This window comes from Pan troglodytes, chromosome 1 (assembly GCF_028858775.2).
Source record: "Pan troglodytes isolate AG18354 chromosome 1, NHGRI_mPanTro3-v2.0_pri, whole genome shotgun sequence".
NCBI lineage: Eukaryota > Metazoa > Chordata > Mammalia > Primates > Hominidae > Pan > Pan troglodytes.
In genome coordinates this window covers 7,461,399-7,481,041 of record NC_072398.2, presented here as the reverse complement: position 1 = coordinate 7,481,041, position 19,643 = coordinate 7,461,399, and the positions used below count along the sequence as shown (strand labels likewise).

The following is a 19,643-nucleotide window of genomic DNA, read 5'->3' as shown; positions in this document are numbered from 1 at the left end:
TTACAGTCAAAGTAAATTGCTGAATAGAAACTTATATTATACGTTTGTGTGTCTAACATAAATCTCCCCTGCCTTTTCTTAATCCCCAGTGTTAAAAGGAAGCTACATAATGACTGGGTTATGAAAATTAGATATATTTCAGCCCTAAATTGTTTTGGATCCTGCTCTTTAGACAGTAATCATTCATTAGTTTTGGAATCCTTGAAGAGACTCGAGGATAATTTGTAAGTATAGTAATTTATATACATGAACAGTCTGTGAATTTCAAGCTTTTTACAATGATAAAACCATGAGTGCTTTGAAACTTTCAAACTGGCTTTAAAAAAATCGGACATTAACTATTCCATTTGTTTGGGAAGGTTAATTAGATTTCTCAGGAAGAAATTGAAGCCACTTATGCAAATTTGAACATGATGTGTCCTAACATCAACTGTGCTCATTTGTTGTTTATTTCTATCATCTACTGAAATTAATCAGTACGAGTGCATCTATAACATATTTCAAAATATAGTTCTGTTGGTAAAACTTTATAATTTTAAAATCATTCTTACAGGTCAGTTGGCTAACCAAAAGCTTGTGAGTATGATCTGTAGACCAGTAATCATGTTTCATGTGTAATATACAAGTTGGCATCCTCATAGAAAGGTTCATTTGAATATTGTCTTATTTTCAATCTGGTTAAATATGTATTAATAACTAGAAAACCGTTATTGTATCTTAATTTGGGGTTTTAAAATTGCATTGAGATGTATGCTACAACATGAATGAATATCAAAAACATTAAGCTGAATAACAGACACCAGACAAAAAGACTGCATATTGTATGATTCCATTTATATGTAATATCAAAAAAAGGGCACATTTATAGAGACAGAAAGTACATCAGTGGTTGCCTAGGACTGGTGGTAGAAGCAGGGATCCCACAGGGGCACAAGGGGACTTTCTGGGGTGATGAAAATGTTCTAAACTTATTGTGGCAACTGTTGATTGTTACACAATTCTCTAAATTTACTAAAAATTATTGAGTTGTACCCTTACAATGAGTGCATTTTATGATATGCAAATGTTATGGTACCTATTGGGGTATTACATACCCTAATAAAGATGTCTCAGAAAAGCTCGTTGAGACTCCTGGCTGCCTTCCAGTCTGGCATGTAAAGAGCTTGGAAGTTGCCATTCCATCCTAACAAGTAAAAATGTAACAAACTAAAAAATAAATAATTTTTCTTAGATCCATCAGAGAAGTAAGGTCACAAGGCAGTTTTGTTGCCCCCACATTGGAGAGATAGAGGGGCAAACACTGGGAATCACAACTTACTGGAGCAGAAATTCACGGGCAGGAACCCCCTGAATAACCAGTATAGGGCAGGAAAACCTAAATTGTAATGGACAAGTGCTCAGCATGGACAATTTTAGAGTTAAAAATACCAGGGGTGCCCAGTCATAGGGGCCCCTATGCTTTTGTGAGTTTTACTTCCAGGAGTTCAACAGATTCTTAAAGTGAGTATCAGTGAAAAATTCTCTTTTGCTTCTGGCGGAGGGGAAGGAAAAGGCACCATTTTGAAACGTGCCAGAACATGTTGTTCTTTCCAAGGTCTGCCCTCAAGAGAAACTATGTTATCAGAGTCTAAGCTATTGGAACTTTGTCAGGGAATAACTCACAGAGGGAAGGAAAACATCCACTCTAACCTCTGGTCGCACCTAAGAGGGAGGGTGAGGAAGACTGACAAGCACTTGTGAAATTCGCAATCCAGACACACAGGCTCATCAAAAGAAGGAGACTTACTCACAGGATTCACCTTCCCCCACAGCTTACCGGCATGTTACTAATGGCCTATTTATAGCAGTTCCCTTTACCCAGTAAATCATGTCCAGCTATCAAGAAAAAAATTACAAGGCATACTAAAAGGCACAAAACAGATTGTCAGAGTGATCAAAAAACAAGACCCAACTATATGCTGTCTATGAGAAACACACTTTAAATATAAAGACACATATAGGCTAAAAATAAAAAGATGCAGAAAGATATACTATGCTAAAACTTATCAAAAGAAAGCAGAAGAAGCTATGCTAGTTTTATATAGAACAGATATCAGTGCAAGGAAAATTGTCAGGGATAAAGAAGGGCATTACATAATGATAAAGGGGTCAATTCTTAGATGCTCTGACAATCCTTAACGCGGATGCACCTAACAACAGAGCATCAAAATTAATGAGGCAAAAACTACAACTGCAAGAGACAGAACAAGCATCAGAATCAGATGCAGACACGGCAAGGAGGTTGGAATTATCAGAATGGGAATGTAAGACAACTACAATTAACAGGCTAAGGGCTCGGATAAAGCAGGCAGCAGACAAGAACAGACGGGCATTGTAAACAGAGAGATGAAAATTCTAAGAATAAAAAATTCTAAAGATCAAAAACACTGATAGAAATGAGTAACACCTTTGATGGGCTCATTAGTATACCGGATGTAGCTGAGGAAAGAATTTATAGCAGATTCAAAAACAGAAAGCAAAGAGGAAAAAAACGGAAAAAACAAAACAAAACAAAAAAAACCATAGGATATCCAAAAACTGTGGGCAACTGTGAAAGGTGTAACATATGTGTGATGAGAACACCAGAAGAAGAAAGGGAGAAAGGAAGAAAAGGCACATTTGAAGTAATGACTAAGAATGTCCACAAATTAAAATGAGACACCAAACCCCAGATCCAGTAATATCAGAAAACACCAAGAAGGATAAATGCCAAAAAAATAACTATACCTTGGCATATCATGTTCAAACAGCAGAAAAGTAAACATAAAGAAAAAAACTGGCTGGGCGCAGTGGCTCACACCTGTAATCCCAGGACTTTGGGAGGCCAAGGCGGGTGCATCACAAGGTCAGGAGTTAGAGATCAGCCTGACCAACATGGTAAAACCCTGTCTCTACTAAAAATACAAAAATTAGCCGGGCATGGTGGCGCACACCTGTAATCCCAGCTACTCAGGAGGCTGAGGCAGGAGAATTGCTTAAACCTGGGAGGCGGAGGTTGTAGTGAGCCGAGATCACACCACTGCACTCCAGCCTGGGCGACAGAGGGAGACTGTCAAAAAAAAAAAAAAAAAAACTTGAAATGAGCCAGAGGGGAAAAAAACAACTTATCTGTAAAAAGCAAAGACAAGAATTACTTGTGATTTTTCCTCAGAAATCATAAGCAAGAACAGTTGAGTGAAATATTTAAAGTGTTAGAAGACCTACCAGCCTAGAATTCTGTATACTGTGAAATTACCCTTTAAAAGTGAAGGTGAAACAAAACTTTCCCGGTAAGAAAGGGTAAAAGAAGTTCTTCAGAGAGAAAGAAAAGCCGTAAGTCAGAAACTTGCATCTATATAAAGAAAAGAACAGCATCAGAGGAAGAAAAAGTAAAGGTAAAATAAAAATTGTTATTTTTGTTATTCTTAACTTTTCTAACAGATAATTTGTTCAAATAATAATGACAGCAATGTATTCAATTATATACACAATATACACACATATAAACATATATGTATGTATATATGGTATATTTGCTATGTGTAAGCAAAATAAATGACAGCAATAATACAAATAATGGAAGGAATTAGGATTTTTGTTTATTTTAATATACTTGTAATGCCTGTGTAGTACAGTGTTACTTGAAAGTGGACTTGGATTAGTTGTAAATGTATATTGCAAATGATAGGTCAACCACGAAAAATTGTTTTTTAAAAAATGTGTAACTTATATTCTAAGAAAATAGAGAAAATGAAATCATGTAAAGTGTTTATTTTAAAACACAAAAGGCAGAAAAAGAGTAAAAGACAAAAATAGAAACAAAGAAAAGCAGCAATTAATAGAAAACAATAACAAATATAGTAGATATTAATCCAACTATGTCAATAATTACTTTAAAAGTCAATGGTCTAAATACAGTAGTTAAGAGACAGAGATTGTCAGAGTGATCACAAAACAAGACCTAACTCTATGTTGTCTATAAGAAACCCACTTTAAATATAATGGCACATATAGATTAAAAGTACAGGGATAGGGTAAGATATATCATGCTAACACTTATCAAAAGAAAACAGGAGTTACTATAAAAACACTTAGCAAAGTAGGAATAGAGGGATCATCAACTCGTAAAAAACATCTACAAAAAACCTCCAGTTAACATCATCTATAGTACTGGACAGACAGTTTTCCCACTAAGATCAGGTATAGCATGTTTGCACAATACAAGGTTATTATATACAAGTCAATAACTTTCCTACATCCTAACAATTAACAAGTGGCATTTTAAATTAAAAACATAGGCTGGGCACAGTGGCTCATGCTTGTAATCCCAGCACTTTGGGGGGCCAAGGCGGGCAGATCACCTGTGCTCAGGAGTTCAAGACCAGCCTGGCCAACATGGTGAAACCCCGTCTCTACAAAAATACAGAAATTAGCCAGGCATGATGGTGGGTGCCTATAATCTCAGCTACTTGGGAGGCTGAGGTGGGAGAATTGCTTGAACCCAGGAGGCAGAGGTTGCCGTAAGCCAAGATCACACCATTGCATTCCAGCCTGGGCAACAGAGCAAGACTCCATCTCAGAAAAAAAAAAAAAAAAAGAAACACAATGCCATCTACATTCGCATTTGAGAATGAAATACTTAGGTATAAGTCTAACAAAATATGTAAGATCCAAATGAGGACAACCACAAAACTCCAATTAAAGAAATCAAGGAATTAAATGAAGAGATATTCCATGTTCATGAATAGAAGACTCACTATTATCAAGATACCAGTTTTTCCCAACTTGATATGTAGAGTCAATGCTATCTCACCCAAAATTCAGGAAGTTATTTTGTGAATCTTGACAAGTTCATTTTAACATTTATATGGAAAAGCAAAAGGTCTTGAGTATTCATCACAATAATGAAGAGGAAGAAACAAATCATAGGACTGACAAGTCAAGACATAAAGCTATAGTAATAAAGACAGTGCGGTATTGTAAAACAATGGAAAAAATAGATCAACAAAGCAGAAACAGACCCACATAAATATAGTCAACAGATCTTTGACAAAGGAGCAAAGGGAATACAATGGAGCAAGATATTCTTTTTAACAAATGGTTCTGTAACAAAGAAATAATTGATGAGCTGTACTTCATTAAAATTGAAACCTTCTGCTCTGCAAAAGACTCTGCCAAGAGAAGGAGAAGACAAGACACAGACTGGAAGGAAGTATTTGCAAAAGACATATCTGATAAAGGACTGTTATCCAAAATATACAAAAAAATTATTTCAACTTTATAATAAGTAAACCAATAACCCAATTGAAAAATAAACAAAAGATCTGAATAAATACTAAGATATACAGATGGGAAATAAGCATAAGAAAGGATGCAAAACACTTTAAGTCACGAAGGAAATGTAAATTAAAATAAGATACCAGTACATACATATTAGAGTTGTCAAAATCCAGAACACTAACACCACCAAATGCTGGTGGGGTGTGGAGCAAAAGGGACTCTCATTCATTGCTGATGGGAATGCAAAATGGTGCAGTGACTTTAGAATTCCGCTTGACCGTTTCTTAAGAAAATGAAACATACCCTTACTACATGATCCAGCAGTCATACTACTTGGTATTTACCCAAAGAAGTTGAAAACTTATATTCACACAAAAATCTGTACATGGATGTTCATAGCGGCTTTATTCATTATTGCCAAAACTTGGGGGCAACAAAGAAATCTTCAGTAGCTGAATGGATACACAGACTCTGGTAATCCAGATGATGGAATATTAGTCAGTGCTAAAAGGAAATGAGCTATCAAGCCATAAAAAGACATGGAGGACCCTTAAATGCGTATTACTAAGTTAAAGAAGCCAAACTGAAAAGGCTACATACTGTGTGATTCCAATTATACGACATTCTGGAAAATGTAAAACTGTGGAGACAGTAAAAAGATCAGTGGTTTCCAGGGCTTTGAGGGGAGGGAGGGAGCATAGAGAATTTTAGGGCACTGAAACTACTTTGTATGATACTGTAATGGGGGATAATGTCATTACACATGTATCAAAACCTATGGAGTGTACAACACCAATTGTGAACCCTAATGTAAACTATGGACTTTGGTTTATAATCATGTGTCCATTATTATAACCAATGTAGCACTGTGGTGTGGGATTTTGATTTCGGGAGAGACTGTGCATGTGTGGGGACAGGGAGTATGTGGGAAATCTCTGTGCCTTCCCCTCAGTTCTGCTGTGAATCTAAAACTGTTCTGAAAAATAAAATCTAGTTTAAAAATGTGCTGAGCTACAAACAAGAATCTGACTTGTTGCAACAACAACAGCCATATTATTCGGATTTAGCCTTAAGGATGAGCATAAACCTATCTAAAAAAAAGATTGGTTAAAACATATAACCCTTCTCTGGTGATTTAATTCCATTCTTAAAAATTTATTTTCAAAACCCTAATAAATTTTTCTGAATTTCAGCTTTTTAATCTAAAAAATGGGTGAGTCGCAAGGAGATTGATTGTTAGCTATAGAACTTGGTCTCCTTCCCCACCTTTACATTTAGAGAACAACTAAAAGTAATACTAGGAAAAATGGTAAGTAGCCTGTCCCCCTAACAAAATGCATGATGTCCTTTAGGTGCTCTTGAGCTGTTTAAATGAAATTCATACAAAAAAAAGAGTCACAAAAAATAGCCTCTGCATATACAGACTTAGAATTCCTTTAAATTCTGAGGTTTTAAATTTAAGCAATGAAATAACAGAATTAGAAATTTAATGGAAGAACAGCATATCACATCTCTAAGATGTGACTTTTTCTAAGATGTGATTTTCTTGAAAATTGTAGACTTCATGAAAGATACTTTTTTTCACTCATTTAGAAAGGACGAAATGTTTATTTTGCTGTATAACATATTGCACTGAGAGACAAATTAAAAACCCTTCACAGCACATTAAAAACAGTTTCATTTCTTGACACCAGATTGGATTTCACAAATATCATTTATATGGCATAATTAATTGCATAGTTTCATTTAGTTTCTGTAATATAATTAACTGCTAGTGATTATACTCTTGCATTTTAAAGGAGTGCATTTCTGAAACATTTAATTAAGAAATAGATGCAAGTTTATATCCAGTTTGATTGTATACTGTGCTGGCAATTCGTGATACATTCATAACCATAAAGGAACATTGTGAAAACATATGCAGATTGATATGCCCTTGTAGTCCTACAGAAGACATATTCTACTTCAACATCCAGAGAAAACATGTTCATTTCCAAGATACACAAATCTATAGCCTCCATTTTACCAGGGCAAACATTTCCAGCACATTTACCAGGGTGATTATAGCAACTAATGTAGCAACCAGAAACTTATACAGGTCATATATAGCTTTTAGTCCAGAAATATATCTGTTATCCAACAAATATTTAGTAAGTCACTATGGGATAAGCACTATGGACAATACAAATATATCTAAGCCATGACCCCTGCCTCTACATGCTTAAAATTTAAGTGGTAAGATAAAAAATACAGACATAAAGTCAGTGGTATGTTGAAGTCAGTTCATATTAGCTTATGAGAGTTGATTGTTAAAATTTCAGGAATTAGGCAAGCCTGTTGTTAAACATTGTCATCTTGGGATGTCAAACCTAAGCCAAAAACAATCAAACAAACAAACAAACAATCACTGTCATCATTCAAAATTGAATTATATAAGCTAGTAGTTCAATTATATAAAGAACAAAGGCAGTAAATACTCAAAATACGTCACTTCTTTTTTATTTATTACAATTTACCATTGTCTATGTTCTTGAGGGTTTTTAAAAAAATATCCTCAGAAAATACTACACAGTACAATGGCGCACAACTATATGTTTTTTTTTCCTAACTCCATGTTTAGAGATGTCACATTGGTAATTTGGAAGCAGCCATGCTACCATATTTATAGCATGGAAAACAGCAAACTCTAAAAATCAGTCGACCCGCCCTGCTTTCCCTGGCTGCAGCTGGATATTACACATTTACTAGCACACCATTGCATGGGATGATAATAATTATCAATGCAAAGCACGATATATCAAAGATCAGTTGAATGGTTTAGAATTATAGGCACAGTAGAAGTTAAGAAAACGGAGTAATAAACGATAGTTCTCAGCCAGCCTAAAAAGATAAGAACAAGAAATCTTATTTAGAGGACTATAAAAATAAACTTGGCAGTGATTTCATTAACAAGAAATGTTATAACAGCCACAGTAAACATACCAAGTCTGCATTTGGAGGGATGAAGTGGCTTATTTCTACTTTCTTAAAGAGTATCTTTATACTGGTGCATTTAATTGCCTATTGCCAATGCTAAGATTATAAAATAGAAATCAAGGCATTATTCTGAGACCAGACATAGTGGCTAAGCCTGTAATCCCAGCACTTTGGGAGGCCAAGGTGGGAGAACCACTCGAGCCCAGGAGTTCAAGACCAGCCTGGGCAACATAGGGAGACCCTGTCGCTACAAATAACTTAAAAATTAGCCAGGTATGGTGGCATGCGCCTGTGGTCCCAGCTACTTGGGAGGCTGAGATGGGAGGATCACTTTAGCCTGGGAGGTCGAGGCTGCAGTGAGTGATGATCACACCACTGTACTCCAGCCTGCGGAATGGAATGAGACCCAGTATCAGAAAAAAAAAAAAAAAAAAAAAGCATTAGTCTGAATAACACTGATAAGACCCTAACTTACAGCACCTGGATTTTTTTCTTTCAGAAAAAGTTCTCTTCAGAGAAGTTCCTTTCTCTGACCTCCTCTTTTATTTATCAGCTCTTGAACACTCTAACTCCCACTACAGCTACTCAATGACCTCACTGAAGTCTCAGATATCTTTGTTATTGGAAAGGGATCCTGATCCTGACCCCCAAAAAAGGTTCTTGGACCTCACACAAAAAAGAATTTGGGGCGAGTCCATAGAGTAAAGTGAAAGCAAATTTATTAAGAAAGTAAAGGAATAAAAGAATGGCTACTCCATAGGCCAGGCAGCGACATGGGCTGCTTGACCGAATACACGTATAGTTACTCCTTAATTATGTGGTAAACAAAGGGTGGATTATTTCTGAGTTTTCTGGGAGAGGGGTGAGCAATTCCTGGAGCTGAGGGTTTCTCCCTTTTTAGACCATAGAGGGTAACTTCCTGTCATTGTCCTGGTGTTTGCAAACCGTCATGGCACTGGTGGGAGTGTCTCTTAGCCTGCTACTGCATTATAATTTGCGTATAATGAGCAGTGAGGATGACCAGAGGTCACTCTCATGGCCATCTTGGGTTTGGTGGGATTTGACCGGCTTCTTTACTGCAACCTGTTTTATGAGCAAGGTCTTTGGGACCTGTATCTTGTGCTGACCTTCTATCTCATCCTGTGACTAAGAATGCCTAAGCTTCTGTAAATGTAGCCCAGCAGGTCTCAGCCTTATTTTACCCAGCCCATCTCAGCCTTATTTTACCCAGCCCCTATTCAAGATGGATTTGCTCTGGTTCAAATGCCTCTGACACCTTGATCTCTTCATTATCTCAAATTTTGTCAGCCCTCTCCTCTACTTTCTTCCCTTCCTATTGACCTAGACCCCAGGTTAATCATCTTAGATAATATCTCACCAGCATTTTCTTGGCCTTACATCCCTATCTGCTCACTGCATCTGATTGCAGAACCCCAACCCTTCTGTTAGCAGAGCCCTTAGCCTAGTTTCCTAATCCCTTTACATGCCTTTGCTCTACTTCCTGTCTCATTTTCTCCAGTGACTATTCCAGACTTCTGCCCCTTTCACTCTTCACTGATATCCTGTCCTCCTACATGATGAAAAACCTGGAGCCTCAAGGGGAATTCTTCAACGCATCATACCTTTCAAAATTATCTCTGGCCGTACCTATTCTTCTTTTCTTTTAGTTTCAGAGGTTAAAGTATCAAACCTTCCATTGGTGACCTTATGCTCAACTCCTTCCATCTTCTCCAGGATCTTGCTGTCTCAGCTCTTCCACTGTCTCCTTATTTTCTTTCTCTATTTTTAGACACAGGGTCTCACTGTGTCACCCTGACTGGAGTGCAGTGGTGCAATCATAGCTCACTCCCCCAGCGTCGAACAGGCTAGCTGGAACTACAGGCAGGAGCCACCATGCCCAGCTTAAAACTCTTATTTTCAAACTATAATGCTCAAGTCTCTGTCGATATGAGTAACCCTTCCTTTGACCTACATTTTCCTCGTAACAATCACACTATACATTTTCTTTCCTTCTTATTTTAACTTCCTAGAAGAGTACTCTGCATTCACTGCCTCCAGTTCCTTGATGTTATTCATTCCCTCCATAATTCTCTCTAACGTAGCTTCTTCCCTATCTACTCTGTGGAATCAGAAAGCCTCAGGACATTCAGCCTTACTGATCTCACCCACCCTGAAACTATTCTCCTGGTTTCTGGGAAGCCAGAGTTCTCTCCCAGTATCTTACTGTTGGTTCTTTTTTCTTGTGATTCTTCTTTTCATGCCTTCTCTTAATGGTGGCATTCTCTAGCATCCGGTCCTTAGCCAACTTTTCTTCTTACATTCTATCCTCTTCTTGGGTGATAGTTGTATTCTTCAATACACTGATACCTATGTACTAATGAAACCCAAGCTATCTTGAATTTGGGACTTATTCTTGCTCAATATCTGCACTTGGATATCTCATAGTCCCTCAGACTCATATGATCATATCTGAGCTTAACTTCCCCCACTGTAAAATATATACCTTCCATAGCATTTTGTATTTTGCTTGGTGGCACTATGGTCCATCCATCACTCTAGCTGGAAACCTGTCACCTCACATGATTCTCTTCTCTTCCTTGATTCCCACAAACCAGTAATCACCAAATTTGTCCATATTGCCTCATAACCACTCATGGAATCTGTCCTGTCTTCTTTATCTCTATTCCTTTCACTCTCCTGGCCCTTATCTCCAACTGCCCTCTTGCCTCAATATTATCCCTGTCAAAACGATTGTTCATTAATCTTCCAGGGTATTCTCCTGAAGATGACATCCAAACATCTCAATACTTTTCACAGTTCTCTGTCCCCTCCCCACAGCACTTCCATGATCTAGCCCCCCGCATACTCCTCACCTCATCCCCTTCAGTGCCCTTCACTGCCTTGTACTTAGCTTCCTGTAAATCTGAACTGCTTGCTGCTCCCTTGAAACCCCCATGCTGGAACTTTGTACATATTTTGAGCCTGAAATACCCTCCCCATTCTTCCTCTTCTTTCTGTCCCCCAACCTCCAGAAATCTTTAAGGATCAGATGGTACCTACTCCAAGGAATTTTCCTGACCACTCCTCAGCACCTTTCTTCCAAGATAGGTTAGATACCCTTTTCATGCTGTATTAGTCCATTCTCCCGCTGCTATAAGGACATACCCAAGACTGGGTAATTTATAAAGGAAAGAGGTTTAATTGACTCACAGTTCTGCAGGGCTGCAAAGGGTTCAGGAAACATACAATCGTGGTGGAAGGGGAAGCAAACACGTCCTTCTTCACTTGGTGGCAGGAAAGAGAAGAATGAGAAAACTGAAGGAAAAGGCCTTTATGAAACCATCACATCTCATGAGAACTCATGCACTATCCCAAGAACAGCATGAGGGTAACTGCCCCCATGATTCAATTATCTCCCACAGGGTCCCTCCTATGACATGTGAGGATTATGGGAGCTACAATTCAAGATGAGATTTGGGTGGGGACACAGCCAAACCATATCACATGCCTCAATTTTTATTTATTGCATCTTAATTATGTTGAAAGATGTGTCTTTATAAGACACTAAGATTGGTGAGGGTTACCAATACATGCAACATTCACTTTCTGATTACTCCATTATTTGGGCAAAACTACAGAAATAATTCCAGAAGAAACTCTACAGCAGCTATCTGAATATGTATTTACTTAGCAAATACTTATTGATGAATTACTAAGTTTAAGACACTGTGCTAGGTGCTAGGAATTTAAAGATGAATAAGACTAGGTTGTCGACCTCATATGTAATGAAGGAGAAAACAAATGAATGAATTCCCACAGAGGGTGGTAAGTGCCATGATACAGATGTAAGAGAGGGGTATGACAGGAGTGCTTAGAACATCTTAGGATAGGATTGTAGGGGTGGGTGGGGGGAACTGAGGAAGGCTTCCTGAAGATGTCACAAATGCCGAGTTTTGAAGAATTGGTAAAAATTAGTCAGGCAAAACAACTGAGAGGTAGCAGAATGGATAAATAGACACAATACAGAAGTGGTGTTCACAAAGATATGGAAGAGAAAGAGAAGATGGTGAGTTCTCAAAATTGCAAATGGTTCAATATAATTGGAGAACTGAGTGAGAGAAGAGTTGGGAAAGATGAGGCTAGACAATCCAAACATGAAAAGACCTGCATACCATGCTAAAGAGTTGGGATTTTAACCTGAAAGCTATCGGAAGCCATCGAATGCTTTAAACAAGAGAGTAAAAAAATGTTTTTGACAGCAGATCACCCTAACAGCAGAGTGGAGAATGGATTGGGGAAGGGCAAGCTCAAAGGAGGGAGACCAATTGATGAAGATATGACAATACTACTTTAGAAGAGAAATGATGAGTGCTTGGGCTTAACCAGTGGAAGTAGGGACAGAGAGAGAACAGATATTCTTGCACAACTTGCAAGAATTGGTGGCCTACTGGATGAGAAGAATAAAGGAGAGGGAGGAATCTGTTTCTTTTTTTTTATCCTTAACATATTTATTGCGTACCTATTTTAGACCAAAAACAGATTCCTCCCTCTCCTTTATTCTTCTCATCCAGTAGGCCACCAATTCTTGTAAGTTGTGCAAGAATATCTGTTCTCTCTCTGTCCCTACTTCCACTGGTTAAGCCCAAGCGCTCATCGTTTCTCTTCTAAAGTAGTATTGTCATATCTTCCTCAATTGGTCTCCCTCCTTTGAGCTTGCCCTTGACCATTTGACAGGATGGTCAGGAGAGACTGCTCTGAAGAGACAACATTTGAGCAGAGATCTGAATGTGGTGAAGATCAAATCATACAAATATCTAGAGGAAGAATGTTTGAGAACAGGTGATTGTCAGGCTTCTGGCTGGGAGGACAGTTTACATGGCACTATTTACTATAATAGTATATAAGTGAGCAAGGGAGCAAAAGAATTCTAATGTAACCTTTGCCAACTTATTTGTTGGCCATGTGGTCTTGGGCATGTTACTGAAGTTATTTGAACCTCAATAACCTCCTTTATGAATGGAAATAGCACTAACTTTCTTATCTCACAGGATTTTTGTGATGGTCAAATAAGCTGAGATGGGTGAAGGTGCTCTGGAAATTGTAAAATGCTATACAAATGGAAAGTATTATTATTTGCTTACAGTCATTTAAGCTTTCCTGAAGAATGGACTTTTAAAGAAGACTTTGATTTCCGTGTGCTGTCAAAATCCATGAAAACAATAAATACCCCAACACCAGAGAAAAGGAAAGGCACTCATATTTTCCTCTGGGAACCAATTATGATGATGCCAACATTCCCTTTGTTCAAGCATTAGGATCTGTCAATCAGGTTGTGAAGTTTGTGTTAGGTTTTAAATGAGGTAGTAATTTTTTTTATACAAAGACTGGACATCGTCTTCTTTTTGACAAGAAAAATATGCCCTTCAACTAGCATGATTTAATCAAATATAATATCTTTTGCGGGGAGTAACCTCAAGAGCAAAGTTGAGTTACGCACATTTTCACAATCTCCTTCTCTTAATTCACTCCATTCCATTTACACACACATACACATGCGTGCACACGCGCGCGCACACACACACACACAGCCATTCTTTGGGTTTAAAGCAATTTTTTGTTGTTTATATGTTTTTTTCAAAATGCATATTTGTAAATATTTGTAACTTATGTAATGGTATTGTAGGGGCATTAAATTCCTACTCTCCATTGTGTTCCACAGGTTTGGTACTCAGTAATTGTGAACACTTAGATTATCTAGAAGGTTTTACTTTTCTGATTAACCAGTGCAATCTGATCTTTGCTCTGAACAACATCTACTTTGCAATAGTCAGGAGTTTGTCTTTGAGCCCATTTCTGGGCTTCCTGGAATTTGGTTGGTAATGTATTCGTCTGAGAAGAAGTCAGGAAGTCAGTTGAGTAGTAATGACAACCTCAGCAAACAGTGGTCATTGATCTGTTCAGTCAAACTCTAGATGAGCTTTTCAACTACTTCCTCACTTGGGCCACACTCCTAAATCTAGAAGCTGAAGAGGCTTCTCAAGTGAGGTAGTGTAATCATGTTTTCCTGAGCAGCCACTGCCATTGTAGAGTCATCTCAATAGACTGAGAAGTGGGTCCACTCCATCCCTAGACTCAACATATTTCTATTTTTGTAATTTCCTATAATGAATCTTAAGTTGAGCCAGATAAAGCTGCATTTATACAATACATAATTGGCCAGCTGTTAAAGTGGGAGCCAATAGCTCCCAAGAAGACAGGAAAAAAATCCTCTCAAAAAAATTTCCATTTCAGAAGTGATTACCACTCTGTTTGTAATTTTGTATGGTAATTTCACAAATGGAGTTCTGTACTAGCAAGAAAATAAACATCTGCAATTAATTATGCCATGCAAAGCACGTTGCCTGTTGCAAGACATAAGCTGAACCTTCAAACCCTTTGATAGCTTGACAGTTTCCAAGAGATATGCAACTAACTACTCAGCATTACTTTTTATTAGTTACCCAACTCAGAGGCAGATTATCATATTAGAAAGAGTATAGTTGCCCTTGGTAAGGTTGCTGTGGAGACAGAACTGGTTTCTGTCCTAGCACTCACTAACCCTGTGACCATTGAACACTTTACCATTAGTTCTTCTTACCTCAGTTTCCCCATCTTTAAATGGTAATGAATATACCTACATGATAGTCTTATAAAAATTACTCAAGTTAACTTACGTAAAGTGCCTTGTTTAATGCCTGACACAAAGTACTCAATAAATGTTGGCTCCTTTTCTTGTTCCCCTAAGAAAGATACTGAAAAGATTTAAAGGAAAAAAAAAAAAAAAGAAAGAACTTGAATACAAAGGAGAAGAGATGAAACTATCATAGATTAGTTTGTGCAATGGTTTAAGCTTCCTGTTCCTGCATCTAGAGCAGGGATTAGCAAACTGTAGCCCAAGGCCAGATCCAATGAGTCACCTGTTTTTATAACATCTGCAAACTAAGAATGGTTTTTACATTTTTCAATGACTGAAACAAAAGTTTTAAAAAAGAATAATATCTTATGACCCATAAAATTGATATGAAATTTAAATTTCACTGGTCATGAATAGAGTTGTAAGGGAATCACAGCCATACTTATTTGTGTTATCTATGATTGTTTTCATGCTACAGTGGCAGAGTTGAGTAGTTCTGACAACAGAGACTTTATGGCAAAGTCTACAATATTTGTTATCTTATTCTTTATGGAAAAATTTTGCCAATGTCTGATGTAGAATTGTCTATTGCACCCACCCTTGGGAATGGGCACAATATGGATCAATAAGAGGCAGTAATACAGAGTTAGGGCCACTTTTTAAAAATGCCTTACCTGAGGCATTCTGAAATTTCTTTCCTCTTATATCATAAAGGAGAAAAGAGAAACGCCTTATTCCTTGTTTCCTGCCCTCATTCCCCACCAACTACCTCACCGCCACTGGGAGAAAATATCGAGGGACTCTGCTGACTCAGTAGCCCTGCTTCTTCAGCAATCACACAGTTCCCCTGGGATGCTTCCCGTCTGCAGCATTGCCTTCCATTCAGTGAACAACCCCAATCGTGTAACACATGCCCCCTGAAAAAAGTCACCCCTTTACCTTCTACCTGATGACTCTGCTTCTCTCCCTGCATCACGCTCATTAATTCATGGAACAACAGGAGAAAAGTCTGAGATGAAGCATGTGGTAATTCAGCCAGGGAATTTTGGTAGGGGACTCTATCAAAAAGTTTGTTGTTTTTTTTTTTTCTGTTTTTAAGAAACTGTCAGAAAATGTTTCTCTTTAAAATTGCTATCATTTCAGGGGGATCAGGGAAAGAGTCAGAATGAACTTCCCAGAATCAATACATTTCTATTCTGTGTGACTCCAGGAAGTGGTTATTGTCAATCAGGTATTTGTCCCTTAAGGATATTCAAACAAATATTTATTGGGAGCCTTCTATATTCAAAGAACCGTTGTGTATTAATCCATTTTCACACTGCTATAAAGATACTATCTGAGACTGGGTAATTTATAAAGGAAAGAGGTTAATTGACTCACAGTTCCACATGGCTGGGGAGGCTTCAGGAAACTTACAATCATGGCGGAGGGTGAAAGGGAAGCAAGGACCTTCTTCACATGATGGCAGGAGAGAGAAAAGTGAGCAAAAGAGGAACTTGCCAAACACTTATAAATCATCAGATCTCATGAGAACTCACTCACTAACACAAGAACAACACGGGAGAAGCCGCCCCCATGATCCAATCACCTCCCACTAGGTTCCTTCCTCAATACTTGGGGATTACAATTCAAGATGAGATTTGGGTGGGGACACAAAGCCTAACCATATCACATAGTATCTACATTTTATCTTGTTATGAATGAACATCATGGGCCCACATTGTACATGAAACTGTGAGTCTGGTGCCACTCTGCTATGGGTGGTGTTTATAGGTGGGGTTCACTAAGGTGTCCTGGCCAAGAGGACAGTCTCCTTCCTTCCCAACCTCACCCCTGCCATCCTGAGAAGGGAGCATGGTGTGGTGGACCTGGGCTCAAGTCCAAACACCAAACTGATATCTCAATGCACTGGAAAGTATATGAAAAAATGCTCTTCACTCTTAAAGTGCTATCGAAATGCTGGTTAATATTATCATGATAGATTTCTCACAAAATGTTTGATTTTTTTATGCATGCTGGTTAGAGTAACATACTTCTAGTAACAGAATGAAAAAGCAATTTTTCAAAGGATATGCAGCTGAATATGAACATGAAATACTGGAAAGCAGGCCATCTTTCATTTTCCAAATTGACATCAATTATATGAGCCTTTCTACTTGAAAGAAGTTTTATTTAAAGGCACAGTTCACTCATTTGTAATTCATTTAATTATGTGGGCTCCTATCATTATTTTTTATAGGAAAATAGAGTAATTACATCTAAAGGGCAAATATCCTTAAGAAACTGAAATTTTTAAAATGGGAAGTATGAACCCAATTCCACATGCTGAGAAATTTAAGTAAAAAGGTTGTTAGATTTGCTTGTAATCAGTTAATAGGGTATTAAATGGCTCTTTTCCTGCTGTCTTAGAATTTCAGCTAATGCCATTCTAAAGAGAGGTATTGTAGACCATCCTCAAGAATTACTGGAGAGGATTGTTCTAGACCCATGACCTTTACACCATCATCCCTTGCCAGCAAATGTGAATATGATACAACCAGCAATTCAAAAATAATTGAAAAGAGGGATTAAGGTACCTGGTTGTGGGCCAGTGGGGGAATGCAGGGTTATTTTGTCTGCCTTCCCCAAAATGGGAGTGGAGGTTGGGGCGAGAGCTTCTGGTGCTGCTACAAAGCAAGTGCTGATAGGTCCAGGAAGATCTACTCCAGAAGAGCCTAAAGTGGGGAAACGCATCTAGCTCCCCAGTAGCTAGTTGCTGAGGCTCAGAACTCACAGGCTCACCTTGGGCAAGCTTGACATGTGACACATGTACGCGATGACCACTACTCACTTCCTCATGGAGAATTTATTTTTTTTCTTTTTAGAGACAAGGTCTTGGCCGGGCGGGGTGGCTCACGCCTGTAATCCCAGCACTTTGGGAGGCCAAGGAGGGCGGATCATGTGGTCAGGAGATCGAGACCATCCTGGCTAACACGGTGAAACCCCGTCTCTACTGAAAATACAAAAAAAATAGCAGGGCATGGTGGCGGGTGCCTGTAGTCCCAGCTACTCGGGAGGCTGAGGCAGGAGAATGGCGTGAACCCGGGAGGCGGAGCTTGCAGTGAGCCGAGATCGCGCCACTGCACTCCAGCCTGGGCGATAGAGCAAGACTCTGTCTCTAAAAAAAAAAAAAAAAAAAAAAAAAAAAAAAAAATAATAATAATAATAATAAAAGATACAAGGTCTTAATGTTACCCCGTCACCTGGACTGGAGGGCAGGGGCATGATTATAGCTCATTGCACCTTCGAGTTCCTGGGATCAAGCAATCCTCCTGCCTCAGCCTCCTGAGTGGCTGCGGATACAGATGTGTGCCAACACGCCCGGCTAATTTTTCTTAATTTTGGTAGAGATGGGGTCTTGTTATGTTGCCCAGACTGGTCTCAGACTCTTGGCTTCAAATGATCCTCCCACCTTGGCTTCCCAAAGTGCTGAGATTACAGGTGTGAGCCACCATGCCTGGCCCTCATGGAGAATTCCGAAGGCTGCAGGCTGGGCCACAGTCTGACTTTCCCGGCCCTGGGCATTTTTGCCTTTATAGGTCCCTCCCACCATAATACTATCAATCTTACACACTATTTTTCATATACTTTTATGTCTTCAACATTTTTCTTCTGTCTTAGGAAAAATTTAGTATGTTTTCATGGGCCCTAAAAATTCTAATGTCCTATGACCCTAAGCTTTTATTTTTGCCTTCTGATTTTAAGTGCAACTAGAATATTTCCACGGGCCCCTAAAAGTACTTTGGGCTCCAGGCCTTGTGCCAGCTGTGCCTAAGGATCAGGTCGACCCTGGCCGGAGGAACCCGCCACAGAGTGGCAAGGCTGCATTCACACTGATACTGTCCAGCATCCTGTGAATTCCCTTTGGGCCACAGAAGGTAGCTTTGCTGGAGCCATCCTAATGGGAATTGGCCCAAGAAGATTTGCTGTTGGGGCGAGGTGACAAGATAAGACAGGGTAAAAGAAAATAATGCCCTTCCTGGTTTGTACTACATCCAGTTCAGTTCATTCAGCCAAGCAGCTATGGTGACAAAGTATGTCACTGGCAAACCTGTAAATGAGTCATCAGTTAGAACTTAACTACTTCTCATCTGGGACATTTAAGCATTTTCAAAAGTCTAAATACTGACTTTTGATTTATGTTACTAAATTGAGACTCCTTTTATGAACTGCATTTGATAGAAGGATAACTACTTACAAAGTAGATTTAAATTAGTTCAAAAAACTGTTTTAAATATTTTAGAAGTATTCTTTCACATAGAGATAATACTACCTGCTCTTCCATTTAGTAAAGCTTTCTATCTAGCAGTAAATTTGGTTATTTTGCATTATTTTTTATTAAATTTTTAAAAATCAAATTTTTTCAGGTGATTATTCTCACTCATCAAGATATTTTAACAAATTTTATTTAAATAATTGATTTTTAATTGTAGTGTCTATTTCAAAAAATATGAGAGCTATTCCTGCAAACTGGTAGCCTGTTAGCCAAATGCAGCTACAAAATGTGTTTGGGGGATCACTTATTTTTTTGATCTTTGCTTGTTGTGGTGAACCTGCCTTTCCTGTTGTGCATGTTGGCTGGCTCTGGGCCCGGGCTCCCCCTTTTCACGGGCATGCACTCTCAGTTCACCACAGCCCCCCTTCTCCCTGTGGTGTC

General features: G+C 38.5%; 1 protein-coding gene and 1 long non-coding RNA gene across 8 annotated transcripts in view; one reads left to right on the top strand and one right to left on the bottom strand.

Moving 5' to 3' along the window:
• LOC134807951 (uncharacterized) overlaps window positions 1-19,643 on the bottom strand; it is a 171,517-nt gene that overhangs the window by 10,089 nt on the left and 141,785 nt on the right. The gene's annotated exons all lie outside the window — the stretch shown is intronic.
• WDR64 (WD repeat domain 64) overlaps window positions 1-19,643 on the top strand; it is a 149,381-nt gene that overhangs the window by 35,325 nt on the left and 94,413 nt on the right. For 6 of the 7 annotated variants that reach the window (XR_010149631.1, XM_063790120.1, XM_054660867.2 and 3 more), the window contains one exon: window positions 90-224. The exons of the other annotated variant lie outside the window; for it this stretch is intronic. Coding sequence is in view for 5 of the 6 variants with exons in the window: in XM_063790120.1 (XP_063646190.1) it covers window positions 90-224 (135 nt within the window). In the remaining variant the exon portion in view is untranslated. The remainder of the gene's footprint in view (window positions 1-89; window positions 225-19,643) is intronic. 7 annotated transcript variants of the gene reach the window in all.